The sequence below is a fragment of the Coturnix japonica genome, chromosome Z (genome assembly GCF_054131305.1).
Source record: "Coturnix japonica strain WE chromosome Z, WE-NBRP24, whole genome shotgun sequence".
NCBI classification, from domain to species: domain Eukaryota; kingdom Metazoa; phylum Chordata; class Aves; order Galliformes; family Phasianidae; genus Coturnix; species Coturnix japonica.
Window position 1 is genome coordinate 38,235,186 of NC_140702.1, and position 26,414 is coordinate 38,261,599.

Genomic DNA, 26,414 nt, shown 5'->3' on the forward strand with positions numbered 1-26,414 from the left:
AGACACTACTGATAGAAAATCTACAAGTAATCTTTTCAATAAAAATTAACAAAGTTTTATTATGAGTAATAATCTAAAAATGTAATCATGTCTCTATCTAATGCTAATTATGGGATGCAAAATTACCTCCCGTGTAGCTGATGATTAGCAAGAAATCACTCTCCTAAAGAGAAAGTAAACCTATTTGAGTGCAGGTACCATTGCTTGAAAATAACTGTGCATTTACAATACAAGTTAGACCTCTCAAGGGTTTAGTTACATTATGACATGGAATGAAGTGAGAGTACCCTGCCATCAAATATGAGTTTTTCTGTTGTCTATTGACAGCTTCAGTAAATACATGTTGTATTCTATGTGCACTCTTACATAGATCATCTGTGAGAAGCTGGAAATTTTGACACTTATAATTTTTGGAGGGAAGAGGCAGAGCTCTAAACCTATTCTCTGCACATGTTTCTGCTAAATATACAGGGTATACATTCCAGAATCATGGCTCACTATCGTGAGACTTCTGCATCTCAGAAATCTGAAAATTTTGAGACCTACAATGAATTAAATATAGACATCAAACTAAAAGTCAAATTTGGTTACTTGTTTACTTTTAACAGATTTCATTAAACTTTAATCTCAGTGGAGAGATCATCAAGAAGAACAAACCAAGCTCTCTTTTCAACTGAGTTCTTTTTTGTTATGTATGTGGTTGTGTGATTATCTCTTATGGTGTTCATAGAGTTGATGTGGTTGTTAATTTTGCAGAATGGTGGATGTAGGAGGCCAACGATCAGAAAGAAGAAAATGGATACATTGCTTTGAAAATGTCACATCTATCATGTTCCTAGTAGCTCTTAGTGAGTATGATCAAGTGCTTGTGGAATCAGACAATGAGGTAAGCAATAATTAGCACAGAGCACCAGTTTTGAAGTAAAAATACTTCTGCCTGTCCCAGACGTTTTCCAAATCCATCTACCAGCAGTCATACACAACTGTGTGTAATGAAATGAGGAGTACTACAGAGATCAAAAGTCTAAGCCATGTTGTGGAGCATTCAACAAACAGGAATATTGTTGAATAAAGAGAGATATTCTTAGTTATTTGAGTAGTTAGTGTTTAGAATCAGAGACAGAAAAAAACAGTGGTGAAAGACAAAATGTGTAGATTCCTTTCTAGAACAGACCCTACACTAATAAACTTCACTTAATTGACTTAAGCATAGACTGTATTAATGTATTTTGTAGTTGTATTTTCATTTCAAAAAACAGAAGAAACAAGGAAATATTAGTTGGTGACCTGTGAGCTGAAAGGACAAAGAATATTAGCATCCAGTATATGCATCAAACTTCTATAAGTTACGTACTGTTCCATGGAAGTCTATTAAAATACACTCAAGGAATTTAGGTGAAAAAAAATAATCTTCTTCCATGGCTTGTATACATACTGATTTCACTGTTTAAGGGAATGGCTGATATAGCATGGTAAGTGTTTCTGGACATGGCTGTATGTCAGATTAATTTTTTAGTCGTCTGGGACCAAGCACTGGAAGCTTTTACATTTAGTCTTCTTCTGAGAGAAATATATGATTACATTTCTTTATTATCAACAATGTCACTGAAAGCTGAATTTTCAATAAGAGGTGGTCTTTAAATGAGCAGCTGTCCTTTTGCCCTAATTAGCACCAATTGATCTCTTGTAATTCTGAAAACTAGATGTGAATATAAAAAGATAATTCAGTGAGATTCAAGCCAAGCCAGAAGTGTCTGGTTATGTTTTTTCTGTGGTTTGTGTTACTGTTTGGTAGCTGACACAGGTAACAAAGAAATAATCAGCATTTTAATCGTACAAGTCTAAACAAAGTATATTGGAAATTATCTAAAGAATAATTAGTTACAGTAATTCTCAGGTTCTGTTCTAACTTTCCAAAATAAGCTACCAAACTTGAGGAAAGGTTTAATTCTAGTTTTACATTACAGAATCACAGAATGACCCGGGTTGGAAGGGACCTCAAGGATCATGCAGTTCTAACCCCCCTGCTTAGCAGGGCCACCAAACATACACATTTACTAGATCTGGTTGCCCAGGGCTCCGTCCAACCTGGTCTTGAACACCTCCAAGGACGGGGCATCCACAACCTCCCTGGGCAGCCTGTTCCAGGGCCTAACCACTCTCCTAGTGAAGAACTTCCCCCTAACATCCAACCTAAATCTTCCCTCTTTTAGCTTAAAACCATTTCCCCGTGTCCTGCTATTGTCAGCCCTTTCGAAGAGTTTACTCCCCTCCTGGGTGTAAGTTCCCTTCAGGTATTGAAAGGCTGCAATGATGTCACCCCGCAACCTTCTCTTCTCTAGGCTGAACAAACCCAACTCCCTCAGCCTGTCCTCATAGGGGAGGTGCTCCAGCCCCCTGATCATTTTTGTGGCCCTCCTCTGGACCTTTTCCAGAATCTCTATGTCTTTTTTGTACTGAGGGCTCCACACCTGGACACAGTACTCCAGATGGGGCCTCACAAGAGCCGAGTAGAGAGGGACAATCACTTCCCTATCCCTCCTGACCACCCCTCTCCTGATGGAGCCCAGGATCCCATTTGCTTTCCGGGCTGCCAGAGCGCACTGCTGGCTCATGCTGAGTCTTTTGTCCATCAGGACCTCCAGATCCTTCTCTGCCAAGCTGCTCTCAGATGGCTTGATCTGGCCAGGTGGCTTGCTGAAACCCTTGCTTTTCTGTTTGATCAGGTAATGTCAGCTTGTGGATCATGACTTAGAGCATCTGTACTTCTAAAGATGGAGCAATACCTTCTTGGGTTGAATCATTTGGAGTTTACAATTTTGCTTTATTCTGTTAAGCATGAGCACAATCACATGGCATATGTGGGACAAACTAGGGGATCATGCCTATCTGGCATGGTTTCATGAAAGGCAGGTCCTTCTTGACTAGCCTGATCTCCTTCTATATCTGGGTGACCCACCTAGTGGTTGAGGGAAGGGCTGCGGGTGTAGTCTATATAGACTTAAGTGAAGTCTTTGTCACTGCATCCCTCAGCTTTTTGTTTTTGTTTTTTTTGAGAAGCTGGCAGTTCATGGCTGATATAGTCTTGTTAAAAGCTGTCTGGATGACTGGGCCCAGGGAGTGGTGATGGAAATTCAGCTGGTGACTGAAAGAGTTGGTGTTCTGGTGGGTCCTGCCCTTTATTCACATAGTCCCATACAGGCAGTGTCTGGAAAGCTGCACAGAGGAAAAGGATCGTAAAATCATAGAATCACACAATTCTTAGAGATTGAAGGGAACTTTACAGGTCTTCTGGTCCAACTCATGCAATGAGCAAGGACATCTACAGCTCAGTTGGGTTTCTTAGAGCCCCATCTAGCCTGGCCTTGAAAGTTTCTAAGAGCAGGGCATCTACCTCATCTCTGAGCATCCTGTTCCAGTGCCCCACCACCCTCACTGTGAAAGATCTTTTCCTTATATTCAACTTAAATCTACCCTCCTTAAGCTTGAAACCATTTCCCTTTGTCCTGTCGCCACTGACGCTGCTAAAGAGTCTGTCCCCTTCTTTCCTGTAGCTCCTCTTTGGGTACTGAAAGGCTGCTGTTAGGTCTCCATGGAGCCTTCTTTTCTCCAGGTAGAACAGCCCCAGCACTTTCAGCCTATCCACAGGGGAGGTGTTCTGTCCTTTGAATCATTTTGTGGCCTTCCTGTGAGTGTACTCCAGGAAGTCTGTGTCCCTTCTATATTGAAGATTCCACATCTGTACATGGTACTCCATGTGAGGTCTCATCAGCACAGAGCAGAGAGACAGGATCACCTCCCTTGTCCTGCTAGCCGCACTTTTTTTGATGCAGCGTGAGATATGGTTGGCTTTCTGGGCTGTAAGGGTACATTGCTGACTCCTGTTCAGCTTCCCATCCACCAGCTCTTTTTCAGTCATGTGACAGGCAGTTATCAGAGAAGATCAAGGCAAAAAAAAACAGCTGTTGAGTACTTCAGCCTTCTTGTCTTTTGTTACCAGCTTGCCTATGTCACTCACTAGAGGGGTACACCTTCATGGACTTTCCTTTTCTGATTGTCTGTAGGAGCCTTTCTTCTTATCAACCCTTGGCTTTCCTGACCCCATCCCTATGCAGCCTAGCAGCTTCTTTATATTTTTCAGTGGTACCTGTCCCTGTTTCAATAGTGTGTGCATTTTGGACTTGCTCTCATTCTGACTGGCAGGTCCCAGATCAGCCATGCAGTGTCCAGCCTTTTCTGACTCTGCACCTGGGGATGTCTCAGCTCTTGTGCTCCGAGGAAAGCTTTTTTAAGGTCTGTTAGCTCTGCTCTGCACTTTGGCCCATGAGGACAGTTTCCCTGAGCTGGAAATAAGCTTTCCTAAAATTTAGCACCCTAATTTTACTCAGGAGCGTGAGCTCCGTCACACAGAATCACAGAATTACAGAATCACAGAATTACCCGGGTTGGAAGGGACCTCAAGGATCATGTAGTTCCAACCCCCCTGCCTAGCAGGGCCACCAAACATACACCTTTACTAGATCAGGTTGCCCAGGGCCCTGTCCAACCTGGTCTTGAACACCTCCAAGGATGGGGCATCCACAACCTCACTGGGCAGCCTGTTCCAGGACCTAACCACCCTTCTAGTAAAGAACTTTCCCCTAACATCCAACCTAAATCTTCCCTCCTTCAACTTAAAACCATTTCCCCTAGTCCTAGTCCACACCATGGTCATTACAACCCAGGCAGCCTCCCATTTTGATGTCATCAGTCAGTTCATTTGCACTGGTGAGCAGCAAGTCCAGTATTGCATGACCGCTGGTGAGGCCATCTGTTACCTGACTAAGTTATCCTAAGAGCATTCCAGGGGTCTCCTGGATTGCTTGCAGCTCATCGTGCTGCTTTTCCAGCAGCTGTCTGAGTGGTTGGAGTCCCCTAACAGGATGAGTGTTTGTGATCGTGATGCATTCTGTACCAAGATCTGAGTCTGCTAGCCAGCCAGGTAGCCAAGAAAGTTAATGGCATCCTGACCTTAAGTTAGATGAGGAGAGGTGTGGCATGGATATTATGAAAAATTTATTCTCTGGAAGAGTGGTGAAGGATTAGAACAGGCTGCCCCAGGAAGTGGTGGAATCAAGAGAACAGTAGATGAGGCAATTAAAGACTTGATTTAGTGGGCATGGTATTGACAGGTTGACCTAGATTCACGATCTTTTCTAGCCTTAATGATTCTGTGATTCTAGACCAAAAGGGTTTGTCTATTTAATCAAAGGGAATACACTAAAGATCACATTTATGCTTGGGCTCTCTGATGACCGAAAGAATACCTCAAGTCATGGTAGTTTTTCTGTAACTGCTTTATCGCTGTTAAGAAAAAGATTATTTTACTTCTAAAGGTGTTTTGATTTTACCGTTTTTCTTATACCTTGGAGAGCTGTAAAACTGTAAAAGCTGTAAAAATCTTCATTTTGAAGATGTTTCTTGCATCTCATTTCTAATTGGGAAATGATGTTAAAATTTCTGTACCGAATTGTAAGTGCCATTCTTTCTTTGTATGTACAGCATCAGTGTGATGCTGTGATAGAGTCTAATACTGCTTTGATCCGTGTGCCTCTTACTTTAAAGATCTGTCCCAACAAGTTTCAGTGACCTGCTTCTCCATTTGCATTTCTTGTATGACCAGATTATACGGTATGATTTTTTGTAAGGCAGACTACTTTCTTTCTCTATTTAGTCCACTGTACGTTATTGCCTGAAGTCTCAAAGAAAAGTATACTTTTAAATCATCTGTTGGTTTCTTTTTAGCTAATAAATAATTTCATTAATATCATTCTAATCTATAAACACAAATCTTAAGAATTGTTATTTGTTATTCAGTGCATGTGTTTTTATACAGCTCTTCACCATTCTGAAATGGTTTTAGAGCCCTCAAGATTCAGACCTGTGTTTGAAAATGTAATGCATGACAAACTTAAAACTGTAAGTCTGTTTCTTCCATTGTTTAGCCTACTCAAAAGAAATGTATTTGGATTATAAATCAGATGAGTCTATATTGAGTTGAGAGACTTTGCTAATGTCTCTCCAGGTGTTTTTTTTTTAATGGAGTTGGCCACAGTATACACCTTCATTCCCTTGGTGGTCTTAAGTCTTCAGAGTTCTGAGGAACAAGGTGTTGAATACTTTGCAAGTGGACAACATACATAGAAAAAGAGACTGTGTTCAGACTGTCCAGTTGTGAGAGCCTTATGTAGGACAGATAATAAATACTGAAATAATCTTCTGCTTTGCAGTAGGCCAGTAAGCATTTGCAATTATGGGAGAACTAGAGACAGCTCTTTCTAGTTTCAAAATCCGGATTCATACAAATGTGATTTTTGTGATTTTGGAGGTTCTGGTAGACAAGAAGGAATATAAATAAACTTGTATAGCTCATGTAGATATTTAGTAATAATGAAAGTTTGAACTTTTTATAGGTAGAGGAGAGCAGAAAAGATGCAATTTCTTCAGTATTGCTAAATTAATATACACAACTCTTCTAAACTCATAATAAGCTAAAAAAATTTCAAAAATGTATGATTTATCAAAAAGCAAAGGATGTATTTTTGAGGTGCCATTATATGCTGAAAAGCTACAAAGGCATTGAATATCATGAGGTGTTCACTAATGAAAAAAATAATCTGTAGGCAACCATCCGTTGCCCAGTACAAACTGGGTAAGAAATATCAGTTTAGATTGTTAGGTCCACAGGTCCCTTTCCTCTTCACAGTCATCCAGCCACTCAGCCCCAAGCCTATAGTGCTGCATGGGGTTATTGTGGCCAGAGTGCAGGAGCTGGCACTTGGCCTTGTTGAACCTCATCACATTCACCTCAGCCCAGCAATCCAGCCTATCCAGATCCCCCTGAAGGGCCTCCCTACCCTCAGGCAGATCAACACCACCTCCCAACTTGGTGTCATCTGCAAACTTACTGAGGGTACTCTCAGTCCCCTAATCTAGGTCATCAGTGAAGATGTTAAACAAGATGGGCCCTAGAACCGACCCCTGGGGGACACCACTTGTAACAGTTCGCCAGCCGGACTTAACTCCATTAACCACTATCCACTGAGCACAGCCCTCTAGCCAGTTCCTTACCCAAAGGAAGGTATACCTGTCTGGGCCATGGGCAGCCAGTTTCCTCAGGAGAATACTGTGAGAGACCATGTCAAAGGCTTTGCTGAAGTCTAGGTAGACTACATCAACTGCCTTTCCCTCATCTACCAGTCTGGTCACCCAGTTGTAGAAGGAAATGAGGTTGGTCAGGCATGACCTGCCTTTCATGAACCCCTGATGGCTGGGCCTGATCTCACCCAAGGTGATTTGTTCCATAACTTTCCCCGGTACCGAGGTCAGGCTGACAGGCCTGTAGTTCCCCGGATCCTCTTTACAGCCCTTCTTGTAGATGGGAGTCGCATCAGCAAGCCTCCAATTCTCTGGGACCTCTCCAGTTAAGTAGGAGTGCTGGTAGATGGTGGAGAGTGGCTCAGCAATTACCCCTGCCAGCTCCCTCAGCACCCTAGGATGGAGCCCATCTGGTCCCATGGACTTGTGGCAGTCCAGGTGGAGGAGGAGCTCTCTAACTGCCTCCACCTGAATCACTGGGGGTGTATTTTGCATTCCATCCCAGACTTTCAGATAAAGTGCCCTGAGGATTACTGATCTGCCTATTAAAGGCAGATGTAAAGAAAGCATTGAGGACTTCAGCCTTCTCCTCATCCCCAGTGGCCACATTCCCCACTGCATCTAGACAGGGGTGGATGTTTTCCTTGGTTCTCCTCTTACCACTGATGTGTTTGTAAAAGGATTTTTTGTTCTCTTTAACTGTAGTGGTCAATCTAAATTCGAGGTGGGCTTTTTTTTTTTTTTTTTTTTTTTTTTTCCTTGCCTTCCTAACTTCTGCCCTGCATGCCTTAGCAACTTCCTTGTAATCTCCCCAGGTAGCCTGTCCCTGCTTCCAGAGAACATAGACTCTCTTTTTCTTCTGGAGTCTCAACAATAGATCCTGGTTCATCCACACTGGTCTTTTGGGAACAGCCTGTTCATGTGCCTATAAGATTTCCATCTTGAGGAGCATCCAGGCTTCCTAGACCCCTTTACCCTTAAAGAGTAACTCCCAAGAGACCCCTGCAAGAAGTATACTGAACAGGTCAAAGTCCACCCTCTGGAAAGTCAAGAGAGCAGTTTTGATAGTCACCCTTCTGACATCTCCAAAAACAGAGAAGGTGTAGAATTGAATTCCTTCACATGGAAGAAATAGGTCCCTTGTTGTTCTTTGACACTTGCTAAACTTTTATGGAGATCAGACAGTGGATGTGAGCACAGTGAGGCTGTGGGTGGTGTGTTTCAGCAGTAGTAACAATGACAGTGAGTCAGCTCTGGTGCTGATTGTCATGAGCGTAGTATGCAGGCTCTTGTTCATCGCCAGTGAAAATGTACAGTTAATGATGGTAACTATGCTGGAAAACAGTGTTCCATAACTGATGCTTTGCTCTGTCAAACTGTGTTGTGATTTTCATATATTTTGTAATTTCTGTGGGAATAAATAGGAGGTGTTACTTTCAGATCAACCTAGACAGGTATATACAAGTATCTTAAATGTTCATCTCTGTACCTTAGGAAAACAGTGGTTTCTCCTTTTTGTCTTGTCAAGGAATTCATTTTCATTGATAAATGAAACCAAGTACAAACAAATTAAGATATCACTGCCTTTCTTAAAACATTAACATTAATATTACTTTAAACATTTGTATTTTGTAGGAGGTTCGTTTGCTGGGTTTTCACTAGCCTTGGATACCGAAGCAAACAGAACAAATCATCTTTACTTTTATTATCTAATTCCTTTATACTTCCTATCCAGATTCTTAATTTATAACCTTTAAAGGATTATGTACTTTATGTTACTTTTAATTTAAAAAGAAGTTTCTTTTCAAGTAGAGATCTGTACTTTTTTAGAGTTTCTGTTTTTTCTTTCTGAACTTGTAGTATTTCTTAATCTTGTACATCAAAAGAAAATTATGACTGGAACATTGTACCAATTCATCATTTGTTAACAGATCACACTGATTTACAGTATAGAAGATCCATCTAGTCTTCAGGTACTCACCTGTTACAACCTAGGAAAATACTGAAGAGAGCAGAATATGTAAATTCTAAAGCTACGCCTTAGTTATTTAATATAGCTGCAGCTAAGATTATTACCTTTAAAATAGTAATGTGTAACTTAATTTCTCTTAAACTAGTGTTTCCTTCCTGTGCCTTTAGTTATCAAATAGATGTCAACAGATTCAATTAAATTTTTAGAAAGTACCACCTCTTTCAATTGATGCATTTACTGTTTTGATCCAACATTTCAGTTCTTCACTGTACTTAATTTACATCGAAGAACCGTTTTCTGAGCCTGTTAGAAGTAATACTTCTTTGAAGGCAGAACAGGATGTTCAGAAAATTAGGGTTTCTGTGCCTCTGCCACAAGTACAAATTAAAACCAAAGGAACAGAGGCTTTAAGTGATGTTTCTGTGCTGAACAAAGACAAAAGATGTCAGTTGTTTTGGTTGATGGAAAACCTAGCTTGTCCAAAATTGAGTAGTCAGTGTTTCTTGGTTTGTTAAAAAAAAATTCAGTTAACGTTTAGCATATTAGAAGTGTTTGAAAGTCTGCAGGGATGTAGGTGCCATCATACATGCTCGTGTTTTGTATTGGGACAAAATTAATCTGTAAAAATAAGGAGTATCCAAATTATTTAGGTGGAACTTCTGTAATGTTCGTCAGTGTGATCTGTTAATGGGTGACAAATGAGTACAGTGTTCCAGTCATATGTACTCATAATGTAAGCCAAAAATAAGGATGGCACGAGGACACGGAGTTTAGAATACTTCCACTCTTCACAGAGGTAATTATCTGTAGAGCGTGTTTCATTTTTACATCAGAACTATATTTCAGTTCACATCTGGGCATGTTTCCACTTTTCTCTGAGGACTTTGTGTTCTTTATTCACAGTCTGGTCCTACATGGCTTAGCATGAAGACTGAAAGAAAACAATGTTGAGATCAGATATCTTTTTTCTCCATCGTGAATAAAAATTATTCTTCAGTTGCCTGTTTTTTCAACATTCTGCAATCCAGAAGAACTGAGCATAGGGCAGAGGGATAATACAAACTCCCAGATATAATTAAAATCCTCAAATGGTCTTCATAATTGCCTAACAATGTTAACAGTGAATAAAATCTCCAAAACTCATTGTTTATTTGGAAACTAGAGAAAATAACACATTAATCATCTGTGCCAAAACTGTCTACTGTGTGTACTATATTTGTTCATACAGGCTCACACACATTCATATTCTCTTTTTGGTTTGTGGATAAAGAACCCTATACATTTAAAGTGTAAAGTATTAAGCATTTGTGTATGGAAGAGCTGGAGCCTGTTTCTTTTTGTCAGAGTAGGTGGATAATAATGGAAATGAGAGGTTGAATGTTCATGAACTCATTTGGTAAGCTGACAGAAGTGCTGCTGGTAAATGTTGCTGTTGGCAGCAATCACTGGCAAAGAATATCGCCATTTCTTTTGTTCAGTAACCAATGTAAAAACTGACTAGAGAGTAGCAGCTTTCAACAACAGTTTTATTTTAAATATATTTTCTCTGTTTTTATCAGGAGGATATTGATGAGAATTTTATTATTGTAGCAATCATGTCATTCATTCCAATCAATAGAATATTCATTTTTCAGTTTAAAAATATGATAGCAATGTTTATGCTGCAGTTTTGACCACTTTTCAGACTACTTCTATTTTGGCGGTATTTTTGTGATTTGGTGGTTTCTGAATATGTCAGTTTTCATGGATTTCAGTTGTTATTTATTTTTACCTTTGCTAGATGCATAACATTGCAATATACTTTCACATTGTTGGAGTGGTTAGACTTCTTCCAGGTGATTTGGAAGTACAATTCTCGGCAATGGATTTGACTTCTGTCAGCAGCATTTTTTGTTGTTGCTTTCTGTTTGTTTGTTTTGTGAGGGTTATTTGCAGAAAGATTCGAGGCAAAGCAAACCAAATAGAATTATTTCTGAGCTCCCTGTTTGAAGTAGTCTCTTTTTGAGTCCTTTATCAAAATTGCCAGTCACAGCAGTGTAGCTTCAAGTTTATATTTCATACTGGTGGTAAAAATCAGAAGCACTTACAGTTTTGATCCCATATTTATTCTTTTTCATAGCAGAGGAATATCTCCTTACTTCCCACCTCCAATTTCCTTTGCTATTTCCCGACTTTTCAGTTAGCAGCCCTATTAGACAAGGAGTACACTACAGGGTCTTCTGTGCAGCCAGGCAGTTCTTCTGTTTAAATAATTGCTGGAAGTCCTTGTTGTATAGTGGAGACATTCTTAATGCAGACTTTCTGACAAAAACCATTCACACCATGTCATATAAAATAATATAGTGTGTTACTCAATGCTAAGCAACTTAAGGAATATTGCAATCTGTAAGAGCTTTTTTTATGAAGCTCTCATGCCAGTACCTCCTGTTCTGCAGTTATCATCCTCTGACTATCCTCTCACTTGAATAAACATTTGTTACCAGCATAAATTTACTATACCAGGGAAACTGTTAATTTAAGAACGTTTGTCTGCTTCACCACATTTTCTCCCAATACTTAAGTAAAATTGAATCCCTAAAAATTTGTGAATTCCTAATTTTGTTAACAGATGCTACTTAAGTTCTTAACAGTTTATAAGAAAAATTTTGATAGATTTTTTTCAATATGTAACTTGCATTCTACCCACTAGATGACTCTCTAGACAATTATATTTTTGAGTGAATCTCCATCACTGCTTCTGTTTTGTTTCAGCTTAATGCTGAACCTAGTATTTTCTAGTCTATCAAAGCACTGTTTGTTTTTTTCAGCTGGGAATTGCTGTTTTCACTAGGTGTCAGCAGATATGTCCTTTAAATATTATTTTATTATTATTATGCTCTTTGTATCTGTTTTCATTTCTGTGGCAGTAAATAGGAGACATTACTTTCAGAGTGACCTGTGTATTTTTCTGAGTCTAGGTTATTAACTTGTTAATAAGATAAAAAATAATTGTCATAATCTTAATCTTTAGGGCTTGTGTTGAGTATTTTTCATGCTAGCTCCACAAGTATCAATTCCACTTGCTCTTCATTTTAACTATGCAAATGGCAATATTTTCCTACAAAGTCAGTAACTTTCCATCCGGTAAAGTAGCACTGACTATAGCAGTTACTTAGTAATATACACAATGCTGTGTATATCATGCAATGAACTGAAATTAAATTTCTTAATTTCTTAAATGAATTTTCTTAATTTACACTCTTACAAGACTTTACAAGACACTTGTTAATAGTGTAAGTGATAATGTAAGTGTAAGTGTAAGTGAAATCTGCATTGAATCCATGTAATTGTCTAATCTGTTCTCTTGATGTTCTAGCAGTACTATCTTACTACAGACATCTTTTTTTAAGGACATTTGTGTTTGTGGAACATTACAGAATAGCATATATTCAGAAAATATTCCTGCAGCCCTTCTGATATCTTAGTTGCTGCTGTTTGCTTTACTCTGCACATGAAGATGCTCTAAGGGCTGTCTATAGCAATGTACCAATAGTGAAATAGTTACCATTCCCCAGAGATGTGAGTTATTATGCAAGACTTTATTTCACCTTCCCAATATCCTCAGTTGCTACCGCGGTACAGGGCAAGGTCCTTGTATCATTAGAGTCAGTGTGCTCTGTCAATGAATTCCATTTCATTTTATTTAGCATTGGATAACTTAATATAAAATTAGCAGGAGCACTGGTCCGCTATTTCCTCTTCAAAGCCTACTTTGCAAGATTCAGGAATAGATTCATATTTAGCATTGCGTATCCTGGAATGTAGTTGAAGATGAACTTTGGAAGTGAGTGACTTCTTTAGAAATGGAACTTGTGGTTTTACTAGTGAATACAGTGAAGTAAAGGAGTCTGGGATAATCTGGTAGTATTTTATTGACTTCGGTTACTGACGTCCTGAACTACATGCCTAAAGCAGTTCAGTTGTTCTTTCAGTTTTCTCGACTGCAATTGCTGGCTTACCACTTCTGCAAATTATTTCTCAAGGCTCTAATGATTTCCTTTGATACAACTTTTTCCTAAGGCAGCTCTTTTACACTGATTTTGTAGTAGGAAGTCTCCTTTTTGGGGATTCCCAATTGGCTTTGAATTTATGGCACTCTCTGAAGTCATAGAGATCTGCTTCATTTCTGATTTGTTTGTTTATTACCTCTTTATGAGCCCTTTAGTAGAGAAGAAGTCTTTACATAATGTGGAGAAGTCTGACTAACAGTTAATCCAGTGACTTAGATTTTATGCTTAGCTCTTTTGATGTTTCAGTTTTTCTCATTTCTGAATGAAATCCTGGCGGCGCTGAAATCAATATGATTCATAAGAATTGAACTGGATAAGAAGTAAGAATTGACTGAAAGCCAAAAAAGATCTTACTCTATGCATTAGCTTCTCAACCTATAAATCCGGCTTTCTGTTTTCATCCATATTCCAAAATGCTTGTCAGGCTTTATGAATCACTTGAAGATTGTGTTCTATAAAGGATGACCATCAAACCATAAATTTCTACAAAATCATTATTTTTTATTTTTTTAGTGCATACTGTTGGTCTGTTTAAAATGGAGACTAATGCAAGATACACTTATTGGAAAACTGAGTTTTCTAATGGATTGTTGTTTCACTAAGCAACAGCAATATCTGCAGGATTCAGTTTCTTCCTGGTGGTGGTGAAACAGTTCTTTGGAGTAGGCAGCTCCTTTAATGACAATAAAAGAGAGGGATATAGTTTCTGGGTTTGAATTCCATCTGTTCCAATGCTTTGTTAACCACATGATGTCAACCTAGCAGTTCTTCAGAATTTTTTCAAATCATAATGTAATTTTGCTGTGTCAAAAATGATAAATAGAGATATAGGCTTTGTTTACATTTCAGCTATAATGAAAAAAGTAGTTAAGAAGCATTTAAGCAATAAATTAAAATTAAAGGCTGACCCAATTATATTAGTGACAAATTTAACAATTTTAAAAGATTTTGTTACAATTCTTGGACACTGGGGAAGCATTCTCAAATACCAAATTTACTTGTGACTATTTTAAAGCTGATCTTTGTATGAATCATATAATTCCTTATTTAGAATTCAAGAAAGGCCTGTAAAATAAGTAATGCTCTTCAAACTTGAATTGTTCCTTAGGTATTTTTCTCTTATTCTTTTCCCTGTTATTCATCAAATGCATCTCAGTGGTCACAAGTTTGATGGGTGGTCATAACTCTGCATAGTCTGACTCTATCTGACTCTATATTTGTATCACTTCTGGCGTTCATTTTCTCAACCTGTGTTTTAAAGAATATTTATAAATATTTATAATATGTTTATAAAGAATATTTATGAGGGATTAAGTTTCAAAAAAAAAACAACCAAGGCTTGCATGTTTACCTAGCTGCTTACATACTAGCTGTAGTTGAATAGAAGTTGGAAAACATGAAAAGGCTCTGTTTGTTAACTAAAATAAGATTGCTAAAATTGATTGCATGTATTTCTTTAAATATTTGATTGACTACTTGAATTTCTCTTTTCTTTGTTTTATTCCAGAATCGAATGGAAGAGAGCAAAGCACTCTTTAGAACAATTATCACATATCCATGGTTCCAGAATTCTTCAGTCATTTTGTTCTTAAATAAAAAGGATCTCTTAGAGGAGAAAATTATGTACTCCCATCTAGTTGATTATTTTCCGGAGTATGATGGTAAGTATACTGACATCGGAGCTCATTCTCTATTTACACTGCCATACTGACAAAATGTAATTAAAAAAACAAAAACAACAACAACAACCTAAAAACAAAACACACACCCAAAAAAAAAAAAACAAACAAAAAAAACCAGGAAAAAACCTTTGCAAATTATATTCATCTAATTTTTTAAAAAATATGATTGAAATCTTTTGTGTAGTTTTTAGATTTCATTTTGAAATCATTCATGATTTCATTTTCTACTGTCTGTAGGGGGACAGTACACTTAATAACCAGTTCTTTATGGGAAATAGTTAATTTTTAGATCAGTACTATCATGTTGGCAGTGGACCGGATTCTGTTTATTTTCATTAGTTGGAGTGAGTATTGGAACTGAAGTGTAAGAGCTGAAAATAAATGAAAACACATTCCTTGCTTTACAAATCGTCTCACATACTCTTTAGTTGAGGTTTGCTTTTGTATAAGACTGTGTGTCTGAGGGTTGTTTTAAGCAGTGAACAGGCTGTGGGATCAGACTGTAATAATAATGAGTAAGTTTAGTTTGATAGGGTGGGAGAAAACTGACAGTCGAATAGAAAAGAATCTCATTCTTTCAAGTATATTTCAAATGACAAACTTCTTAGATGACATCCTAAAGGTGAGAAGGCTGTGCAAGATACTGTGCTATCAACACTGAAATTGAGATAACACCTGTGTTAAGTGCTTGTCCAGAAAAAAAAAACAAACAGGCAATATTCAAGCAGTTCAGGGAAAACTTATCTCTTCTGCCATCTGCCATGGGTGAGGGGAAAAAAAGAAAAATTTAGGAGTGGTAGGGCTGTTAGAGTTCAGAGGTGGAAGTCTTTGAGTCCTTGTCTCTTGATTATACAGTTCTTGCTGAACTTAGCTCTACAAACAAGATTATGGTTTGATTTGATTTCTTCTGGTAACAAGGTGGGGCAAGCATGGGCAAAAGGACAAAGATATTCTCAAAAAGACAGTGTATCATGTGAAGGCATTCTTCCATGGTTGGTACTGGAAGATTTGACATACACTGGAATGAAGAGCTGAGAGAGGGGACAAAGACATTTCACTGTTAAAGAAGTTCAGATATTGAATTGTCTGTAAGAAAATAGATTTTATTTTCTTAATTACCAGGACCGCAGCGGGATGCACAGGCGGCCCGAGAGTTCATCCTGAAGATGTTCGTAGACCTGAATCCAGACAGTGACAAAATTATCTACTCCCACTTCACGTGTGCTACAGACACAGAGAATATCCGCTTTGTCTTTGCTGCTGTCAAGGACACAATCCTACAGTTAAACCTGAAGGAGTACAACCTGGTCTAACTGTGCCTAGGAGGCCCTCCAGAACCAACTTTGTGTGATTGAAGATATACAGGAGGGACTGTATGATCTGTGAAAACAATTTGCATAATACTAATTTATTGCCGGCCTGGACTCTGTGAATCTCCACAAAGTTTGTAGTTAATATTATGATTTCATTTAAACTACATGGAGGAAAACAAAAAGATGCTGAAGTACATTCACAGCACATTTCCTCATTTTTTAGGCAAAACCTTGTGACTCAATGTATTTGAAATTCTCAGTCACACACTTATAAAGGATAGCAGATTTCTGCTATCAGAGCAAAATCAAGCTTGTTTACTGTTTCCCTATCCCTTTCTCTTTCCCTCCTTCTTTTTCTCTTATCTCTTTTGAAGGTACAATGGCCTTTTTTTCCCAGTTACATTCCTGAGTAAAAACATTTTCTGTTGACTGATTTGGTCAGGAAAATATTGTCATTAGAATTGAATTCATCAGACCATTTTAACTTTACAGTATGTACTTCTCTGAAGGATCAAAAGAATGGATACTGTGATTTTTAAATTCTTGACATGAGTGTTTTCATTCTGTCTTCTCTTTTGCAACTAGAATATTGAGATTACAGAGTAGAATTAGAGTTTTGTATGAATACTGATTAATTTTCATTGTTTGGAAAGGTGTGTTGAAGACAGTAATGAAATAATTAAAACACAACTTAGGATGTATGTTGAATATGATAGAATCTCTTTTAAATTGCCATGTGCCATTTTTTTTTCTCCTTTTATTCACAGATGCCAAACAGAAATGTCATAGACACTACATTTTCCCCAATGGCTACAGCCTGAAACAGTGTTCTTTTTTCCTTCTTTAGTTAGAGCTCTTCTTAAGCATTGGGGTTTGTTTTGTTTTGGTGGTGGTGGTTTTGTTTTTTCTTCATAGTACAAAAACAATTTTTATTGCATTAAAATAATGTTGCCAAATCTGGCTTTTTATAATATGAATACTCTTGAAACATGAGATACTGATTGAAATGCCAAACTGATGAGTTGGGAACTGACCTGATTGAGTCAACTGCCAAATGACAAACAAACAACATCAGCTCCTATGTTCCCTTTATCAGAAAGTGTTCAGTTTTCAAATACCAAAAACAACTCTGTGCGTGAATGTGCTACAAGGTGCACCACACGCATGCATATGGTCTGCTAATTTACAGACAGTTCAAGTCTCTCCTTATGTCAGACATGGCATGAGATTGTTTTCTGTGATAATATCAAGGCACATTTAGTTGTACAACAACAAAAAAAATATTGATGGGGGATCACATACAGGAACCTTTCTTGAGAAGGTTGCTTGTTAACTCATTCACAGACATTTGATAGGCTTTCATGCAAAATAGCCTCTCTCAATGTTCTTTAGAAATGATGTAGTAATGTAAATGATACAGTGAAAAAAATCATTCTTGAGATTTTAATGTGCAATTTTTTTAACAACAAAAATGCAGCACACATTGTTGAGCCTTTATTCTGCAGCTTAGGTTGAAAGGTGTTTTTTGACCAGGTGCATGATTGCTAGCAAGCTACAGAAGACTCAGAGATCAGGCATGTAATTAGATTGATTGTCTGCATTGCCAAGTAGCACTAGAATGCACTTAACACAGAAATTGCTGCCTCGTAGCAGCAGGTGGGAGGTGGGAAAAGGAATGGCTTATTAATTGATTACCAAAGTTAACAATAAGTACTAATGAGACGTTTTTCATCCTTAACCCTCCCAAGTCCAAAACAACGGTAATAAGTTTGGTCCCTTGTGAAACACCTTGTAATTTAAAACTGGTTGTAGGTATAGTGCAATTATGAATGCTATAATCATTGTACATACATCTATATATATATATACATATATATATATATATGGCAGCATCCATATTGGCTTTGTAATCATTAATTTTTGGCAAATTGAATGTGCTGTATTGATATGTATCTATGTAATTGTATTGTATGTCTTATAGCTAATTCACATTTTAAATAATGTTATTTTATTTACTTTTTTTAAGAGAGAAGAATGTAAATTTTGTCAGTTTATTTCTGACTAGGGATTTGTTGTTGTTTTTTATTTACAAAACAAAACAAAAAAAAATCTGTAGTACAGAGCGGTACTAGCATCGTGCTGTATAAAATCATTTGCACATTCCTGAGTAGAAGTAAATTGGAGACACCCAGACAGAGGTCATTCACATCTGAATCTGCTTAAAGCTTGACAGGGCTTTGTACAGATGTGGAAACCAGTTTTGTGAGGAGAACATAAGGTGTTATATCTGGGATTGGAACATAAGCTCTTAGTATTTGACACATTTGCATTAGGTTACTTGTACCTTTCTGAGAACCTTTGATTAGAAAAGTGAATTTAGAGATGATTCAAGCTACTGCACATAAATACTTGTGGGTAAATGCTGTTTCTCTATTAAAAAAAATAATAATAATAACCCAAAAATAACCCAGAACATGAAATGAATTAAACAGTATTGTAGAAATTCCAGAAGCTTTAGATAACAACCAAAATGTCACTTCATCATTCTTAACAACTGTAAGATGTTAAAGCTTTTTTTATAGTAAAGCTAAAGCAGATGGATGTAGATTGTAAAAAGTGACACTGACATTATTACATTATAAATAGGTGATCAGAGCAGCTGAGTGTACTGCACAGCATTATAGAGTTGGTCCTGGGTATTGTCATAAGTGCAACAGAGCTTCTTGTTTTACAGTTCCACAGTTGATAATAACACTTCTTTTAACCTGGGAATGCATTGGCAAATGCTATTGGTGTCTAACTGAGGTTTGATTTGGTGGTTTTTTGTTTTATTTTGATTTTTGTTGTGGAATATTAGGCCCGGGAGAAGCACGTGTTGTTCTAAGTTTTGTATAAAAGTAAAACAGAAGTTTACTCATGGTTTGTAGTTATATTGTGATTGCAGAAGTTTTAAAGAGTGTGTGCCACTGGTCTTCATTTCTGGTGTATTTTAAGTAAGTTAAACCTGTGGCAACGTTTAAATCATTTGAGCATGTTCTGAAAGAAAAAGAAAAAGAAAAAAAAAAAAAAAATAGCATGCCAGGGCAAGCTTTACACAAATCACCTAACACAGCATTGCAGTGTGACAGTTTACAAGAAACTTTTCCTTTTTAAATGACACAGCTGTTCCCACTTGCAATATACTGTTGTTGTTGTTATTGTGTTGTTGTCGTTGCTGTTGTTTTAACTGGTGATTTCTACTATGCCTTATAGTACTTGAGTCCAGAAGTTTGTGCCTCTAACATGAAGCAGAAGGCAAAAATAAGACAGAAACCCTTTTAACTTTGCCAAAATTATGTGATTTCTTTGAATGTCACAAATGGGTGAGGAGGGAAGGAAAACGTCTTGGTGACCTGTGTATTCTAGATGTTCGCTAGCACAAGAAAGCTGTAATATGTGTTTTACAGAAACCTTAAACTTGCCTTGTTCACTAATTGTCTGGCACTGTCCTTGCATATGTAGGATGATGCAGCTATAAGGGCAGTTTACTTTTTATAACTATGACTCTTTTGATTGTCGAGGTGTATGAACTGTAATTTTTAATCTTACTGCCACATGATTGTGAATGAGTTTTTTTAAGTTTGAAAGCGGAGGAGACTTTTATGCTGGATATCAGTCAGAAGTGACTGCGTGAGTTGCAAATACTTAAATGGGGGGAAAAGGGCTGCATATAAAGACATTGCTAGGCTCCCAGCCTTTGGTTGTAAGGGTCAAAAGACTTTCAGATTACTCAACCTAAGGACCCTCTCTTTGTTATACATTCTTCACAAAAGAATGGCATTTTAGGAGAACACGAGACATGTTAACCCACAGGAAAAAGTAAAATTTACCCAAATTATTTATTATATGTGCTGCTGTTCTTGAAGCTCTGTGCATGGTTATCCTGCATACTGTAAACTAATGAAGTGTGCACAGCACATTAACAAGGCCTACAAATGACCTACCTCTAGCTAAGAGACCAGTAAAATAAATATGTTTTGAAGAGACCATCAGAAGATAGGAAACTAAAATGGAGATGATTTATGTAGTCAACTACTGTAACTTAGAAATTCACGCTTTTGTAAATACAGTCCCTCTTTTGACATAAACCATACATTCTAAAACTTAGTATGCATTAAACAACTAAAGTCATCTGTCCTTGTCTAATTTGTTAGTTTAGTAGAGGTCTTGCAAAACTGTATGTTTTGTGTTGAGGAGTTACTGGTATTTCCTCTTTTTTGTCTTATATTTACCCATAACACTTTGAGTTGTATCAGTCAAAACAGAAACATTTCCATGTAATCAATAATCCAGTCATTATCTAGTTAAGGGGATATTGCTGTAAGTTTCACTCAAGCTTTTTCACAGTAGCCATGCTGCAGGGAAAAAAAAAGAAAAAAGAAAAAAAACAAAAAAGAAAAATTAAAAAAAAAAAAAAAAAGGAATGAAGGGGAATTTTGAAGACAGTGTAAAAATACAAGATAAATCAGATCAATCTTACTGTAAAGCTGTGGGTTTGTTTGGTTTTGTTTGTTTGTTGTTTGTTTTGTTTTTTTTTTTCCTTGAAATACAGTCTAAGCTGAAGCCTGTTGCTGGTTTCCTCATTTACCATGCTGTAGGAAATCCTTATTTGACCAATTTTTTTTATTATTATTATGGGGTTGGGGGTGGGGATATCAGATACATTTTTAAACTTGCAGTATTTAAAAATAAAGATCATATTTGCTGTTCTTAACGTGTCGTTTAAATGCATGTATTGTCTGATTTTTCAGGGAGAGGAATTGTTGGGTTGCTGGGGGGTTCTTTTGGTTGGCTCTTATTTCTTTTTTTGTGGGTTGTGTAATTACTGCCCCTCAGAAATGTCCTGGTTAAAAATACAGTATTTTTGGCCCTAACTTTGTACTACGGTATCCTAATTCCTGGAATTCTAGCTTTTCTTTTATATTGCTTGAATTATTGTTCTCCCAAAATGTTTCTTATTATGATAAGTGTTGGATGGATGTATCGTTGTGTCATTACTTTTCAATTATACATGCTTTGTCTTCAGTATCCAAATATTGAAATTTCCAGAATAATACACCCAGAAAGTTTGAAACACTTGAGATTTGGTTAACTGTAGATACTCATTACTAAAAGTATCACTAAAATGCTTTTTTGGCTTGTGTGTGATGGGAACATTAAGAGAAAACATTCAGAATTTTCATGTTTTTTAAGCATTTGGCTGTTGATTCTACTGCAAGAGCAGAGTTTCTTTGATCTTTTTGTTTGCCTACGTAACTATAGGAATAGTGGAAAGATACCTACCTGTTGCACTTCAGGTCTCTGGCTTGTATCTGTTGAGCAGTCAGTCAGAGGATCTCAGACTTTGGTTGCTGAAGAAGTATAATTTCACGCCACTTGCAAAAATGAGCTGCTTCTCTACTATGTGATGACAGCAGTTTAAATAAGATTCTTGGAATACAGTTAACTTTTATAAGTAAAGACTTCAGTGAATTACTATTGCTTTTTCTTTTCTGTTGAAGAATATAAGGGAGAGGGAATTGTAAAAAAGAATTTGTTTTATCTCAGTGAAGGTAACATCACTTATATCATGTTACATTATGTAACATCAGCACCTGTATCTCAGCTGCTTGATCCTTTACCTCTCCTTTGTGTCAGCCTGGTCAAAAACCAAAACAAAACAAAAACCACTGTTTTTCGCTCTTCTTGCTTGGCTGTTTCAGCAGGCTCATTTACAGGGTTTTGAGCTTATCAACAGTTCAGACAAATTCTAACCTAAGTGGTAGAGGTAGAAATGTGTGCCTGTAAAGTTTAGAAGTATGGGGAAAAAAGGGGAAAGATTTCCCTCCTTTTAAAACCTAACCATGAAATTTACATGAGCGGTGAGTAGTATACTCATTCTATGCACTCCGGGGTAAGTAGCTGTTCTGGTTGGTAAAGCTCTCATTGCTTTTTCATCTGGGGAAAAGAACTTTAAAGAGGTGGTAAGAAAAGGAAAACCTCTTTGTAATCCATTCTCATTTAAGATGCTTTTGAACATGCATTCAGAACCCAACTGTGAGTCAGGCTGAAGCCAACAGGTCATATAGGTTTTCAACAGTCCCCAGCAAACAACTAATTAATTAACTGAATTCCTTCTTAAGGTATTCAAAATGCCATATTGCAGTTTGTGGCATTCGAGGCCTTGTCAAAGATGGTCCTTCTCCGTTCACATTCCCACTTCTCCATCCCACTCATTGCTTTCTGCCTTCCAAAGAAAGTGTTTTCATAGTACTGCCTTACATATGTTCTTTCTAGAATACTTCTGTGTTAGGTGTGAATTGCTCTGCTTATACTGAACAATTGAAGAAGTGTGGATAACTTAGTTTTGTTGTGTTTCTAACCTGCTCCTTCTGAGTCTTTGAAAATGCTAGTTAGTATTTTCAAATTTTTGTAGCTAGTATTACATAATTTAAATCCCACTATAGCATAAAATTTGAACTTTTTACAGAATGATACAATCACAGAATGGCCTGGGTTGGAAAGGACCACAGTGATCCTGTAGTTTCAATCCCCCTGCTATGTGCAGGGTCTCCAACCACCAGACCAGGCAGCCCAGAGCCACATCCAGCCTGGCCTTAAATGCCTCCAGGGACGGGGCACCCACAGCCTCCTTGGGCAACCTGTTCTAGTGCGTCACCACCTTCTGTGTGAAAAACTTCCTTCTAATATCCAACCTAAACCTCCTCTGTCTTAGTTTAAAAACATTCCTCCTTGTCTTAGCACTATCAGACCATGTAAACAGTTGTGCTCCATCTTGTTTATTTGCTCCCTTCAAGTACTGCAAGGTCACAATCCTCATCTGTGGATGAGGTCTCCCTGGAGCCTTCTCTTTAGCTAAGCAAGCCCAGTTCCTTTCTTCATAGGAGAGGTGCTCCAGCCATCTGTTAATTTTAGTGACCCTCTTCTGGACCCATTCCAAGAGCTCTGCATCTTTCTTATACTGGGGGCCCCAGGCCTGAATGCAGTACTCCAGATGGGGCCTCACAACAGCTGAGTAGAGGGGGACAATCACCTCCTTCTCTGTACTGGCCACCCCTTTTTGTTCATCTGAATCTGATTGCAGCTTAGATTTTGCTCAAAATTAAATCACTCAACAATTCAGACTCTATTCCTGCTTTCCCTAAAAGACTCATTTGAGTGTTTTCCATTAACTTTATCTGCAAACCCAACACACAATTTTAACGCTAGCTCTCAGGGCTCTTCATTAATGTGGCTTGCGACATACTAACAGTGATTTTTGTTTTGACTACAACTATATCATTAGAAAGACTGCATAAAGCAGGCTGGTTGGCATTTGTAGTAAAACAGACCTTTTCTAAGTATTTTGTTCCTGGTAACTTAAAATTTTGAGGGTATTAAATACATGTGAGCCAGTGGATTATCTAAAAAGCTAAAGCTGCTAGGATTAGAAAGAGAGAGAGGAAGAATACTATAAACAGTTGAATTAAATGAGAATACAACTAATTACTCCTAATTATTCCTGCCTGTACTGTGTTAGAATCTTTTGTTTTGGAGAATATGAGCCTAGCCAGTAAAAAAAAACAACATTGATTTATTTGTTTAACAATTACAGGAGCTTTTTAAATAACATTTTTGCACAAAATCTGTGGCAGCCTTTGAAAAAAGTGAGTTTTGGTGAAAAATATTATTACCTGACCTGAAGCCAGTTCCTGCAAGGATCTAGTAACTCAAACCAACAACTTTTATGGGCAAAAAGAAGAGAGTTCCTTGAATTAATCCACGTACCTGAGACTTCAAAACTGCTGATTTACAAATCTGGGAAAATTAAGAGTGAGTTCTGCAAGAAGAATAAGCACAGTGTAGTATAAATAAAAGAGAACTTTAAAGAGACTTATTAAATTATATATATATATATATATATAGTACCAAGACAATTTGGCAAAAACTTCATCTTGATTTAATTGGTAGGGAAAGGGAAAAAATGCAGCATACAGAAAAGAAGGTAGGAAGTATACAAAATGGTAAAGGGAAGGTTAAATAACTACTGCTTTAAGAATAACTTGGTACTAAAAAGGCCGATAGGTCAAAGTATACCAGGAACAAAATACATTAGCAATGTTGGTTGGCCATTAAGGATTTACTGAAATGTTAAAACATGAGGATGAAGAAATGATGAGACTGGGATGACAGACCTGGGAGGTGTGCTTGAACACATTCTAGTCTGTTAATAACTAGAGATAATTGTGAATAATACTGAGTGGGAACTAAATCAAGCCCAGATAAGTTGCTGCCAGAAGTTCAAAAGAGATTTTGTTCTGTTTTAATACATCATGAAGTTTCAGGGAAACACCAAAAGATTGGAACAGTGTGGCTGTGGTGCATTATCTGCTGCAGTTTAATTAATGGAACGCTGCCATCAGTCAGCATAAGTAAACACTATGGTAAACTTTCAGAAGTATTTGACTGAATGTTACTGAGTGCTTCATTGACAAACTGAAGAGCAGGAGTAGAAGTGATATGATCAGTCTTTCAATCCCAACTCTACCGCAGTATGACTGTACAACATTTTGCAAATGTATTCTGGCTTTCCTCCCTCTCTGATTGAGCCAGTGGAGAGGTGAGAGTGAAAACAGTTCATACAAATTAGCTCTGGTGATGCTTCAGTGCTAGTGAAGTTTAGACTACATGATAGAAGGTAAAATAAAAACGCAAAACTTTACAGTATCTGCCAGCAACTGAAACATTTGTTTTTTTCCAAAACATCTCCTAAGCCGATATTGTTTCTATGTCTCTCTTTGAACCTGAAGTTATTTACTGTCACCTCAAAACACATTAATAACTCTAATAAGAGCATATACATGTGGAGATGCTCAAGAAAATTTCCATACATGGTAAATCTTTAGAATTTAAGAGAGAATTTTTTATTTCACCCTTCCTCTATATGAAAATGATTATCTGACAAATCCTTTGCTTCACCATTCTCTCATTTTCCTCTTTGATCCCTCTCAGAATATTTGTTACATCAACATTTTTATTTGGCTTTCACTGCTTTTTTTCCCTTGTTTACTGTTTTAGGGCATAAGTTCACATTGCAAATATGATGTCAGTCTACCATACAATACAATTAGCAAAATCTGTCGATGGTAACTCTCAGACAACATCAGTCAGAAGGAAACCTGAGCTTGCTTTCAAAGTACAAGCTGAAAGGACCAGATTTCCCTTTCAATTGTTTTGTGATTTTATCCAATCAACTGTTCGCTTTCTCAGTGCTAATTTAATTGGTATCTTTCAATCCAGGCATTAGTATTGTAGAGCAAGAGCACAGTAAATAACATGGGTTTGGAGGACAGTTGAATCTGGGATATTTTTCACCTCACCAGTATTTGGGATCATTAAATCTATCAGACTTGTTTGGGCCAGAACGAAGGCTTCTCTGAGTCTATTCCTTTTAAGGAGCGCAGCTACTGTGAGTTACAGAGCAATGAAATGCACAAAGTACACAAAGTGCCAAAGCAAATAAAGAAGTCAGCTGGACTGAAACTTTATCACTATGTAAAACAAAACAAACAGAAACTCAACCACCCACCTAAAGAGAAAGCCACATGATCGTTAGTGTATTTTGTTTATTTTAATCTCCCAATTTCAATAGGCACATAACATCTGGAGTCTGTTTCTCATTAAATCTCTGTAGCTTGTATGACTGTTTACTCCTCAGAAATATGGACATAAACCACTACCAAATAAAAATCCTTTATCCATTTTTCACAGGTTAAAATGACAATGAATGCCTACAACAATGGTTTCCTTATTCTTCAGTACTTCTTGAGTGAATGACAGGGCTCTTATAGTGCCCCTCTTGCTCACGTGTTTAGTACAGCCTTAGCTAGGAATTGAAGGAACACCATATACACAAATAAGGATTAAAACTGAAATAATATTGGTATTGGGTATTCAGCATTGAAGTTCTCTCTCCGTATAATTACCCAGAAGATCACTTACAGATATTGAAAAACTTACTTTAAAAAAAAGGCAAAAATGAAGTAACTTCTCTCACTGCACCTACACTGATAATTTCTGCTAATGGCTTTTCTAAAGCGTGATCTGTCTCACACACTCCTACATTCAGTTCCCTTTTTCATTCAGCCAGTTGTTTTTGTGTAGAGCATACAATACAACATGAGTTTAAGAAACAGCAGAAGTTCAAAAAAAAAAAAAAAAGGTCACAGAATCACAAAGTCAT

At 37.3% G+C, this 26,414-nt stretch overlaps 1 protein-coding gene across 2 annotated transcripts in view; it reads left to right on the top strand.

Moving 5' to 3' along the window:
• The window catches only part of LOC107306232 (guanine nucleotide-binding protein G(q) subunit alpha), a 118,331-nt gene extending 97,715 nt beyond the window's left edge, over window positions 1–20,616 (top strand). For both annotated transcript variants that reach the window (XM_085529918.1, XM_015849185.3), the window contains exons 6-8: window positions 757–886; window positions 14,666–14,819; window positions 15,963–20,616. In XM_085529918.1, coding sequence (XP_085386044.1) covers window positions 757–886; window positions 14,666–14,819; window positions 15,963–16,153 — 475 coding nt within the window. In that variant the 3' untranslated portion in view covers window positions 16,154–20,616. The remainder of the gene's footprint in view (window positions 1–756; window positions 887–14,665; window positions 14,820–15,962) is intronic.
• Window positions 20,617–26,414: the final 5,798 nt, after the last annotated feature.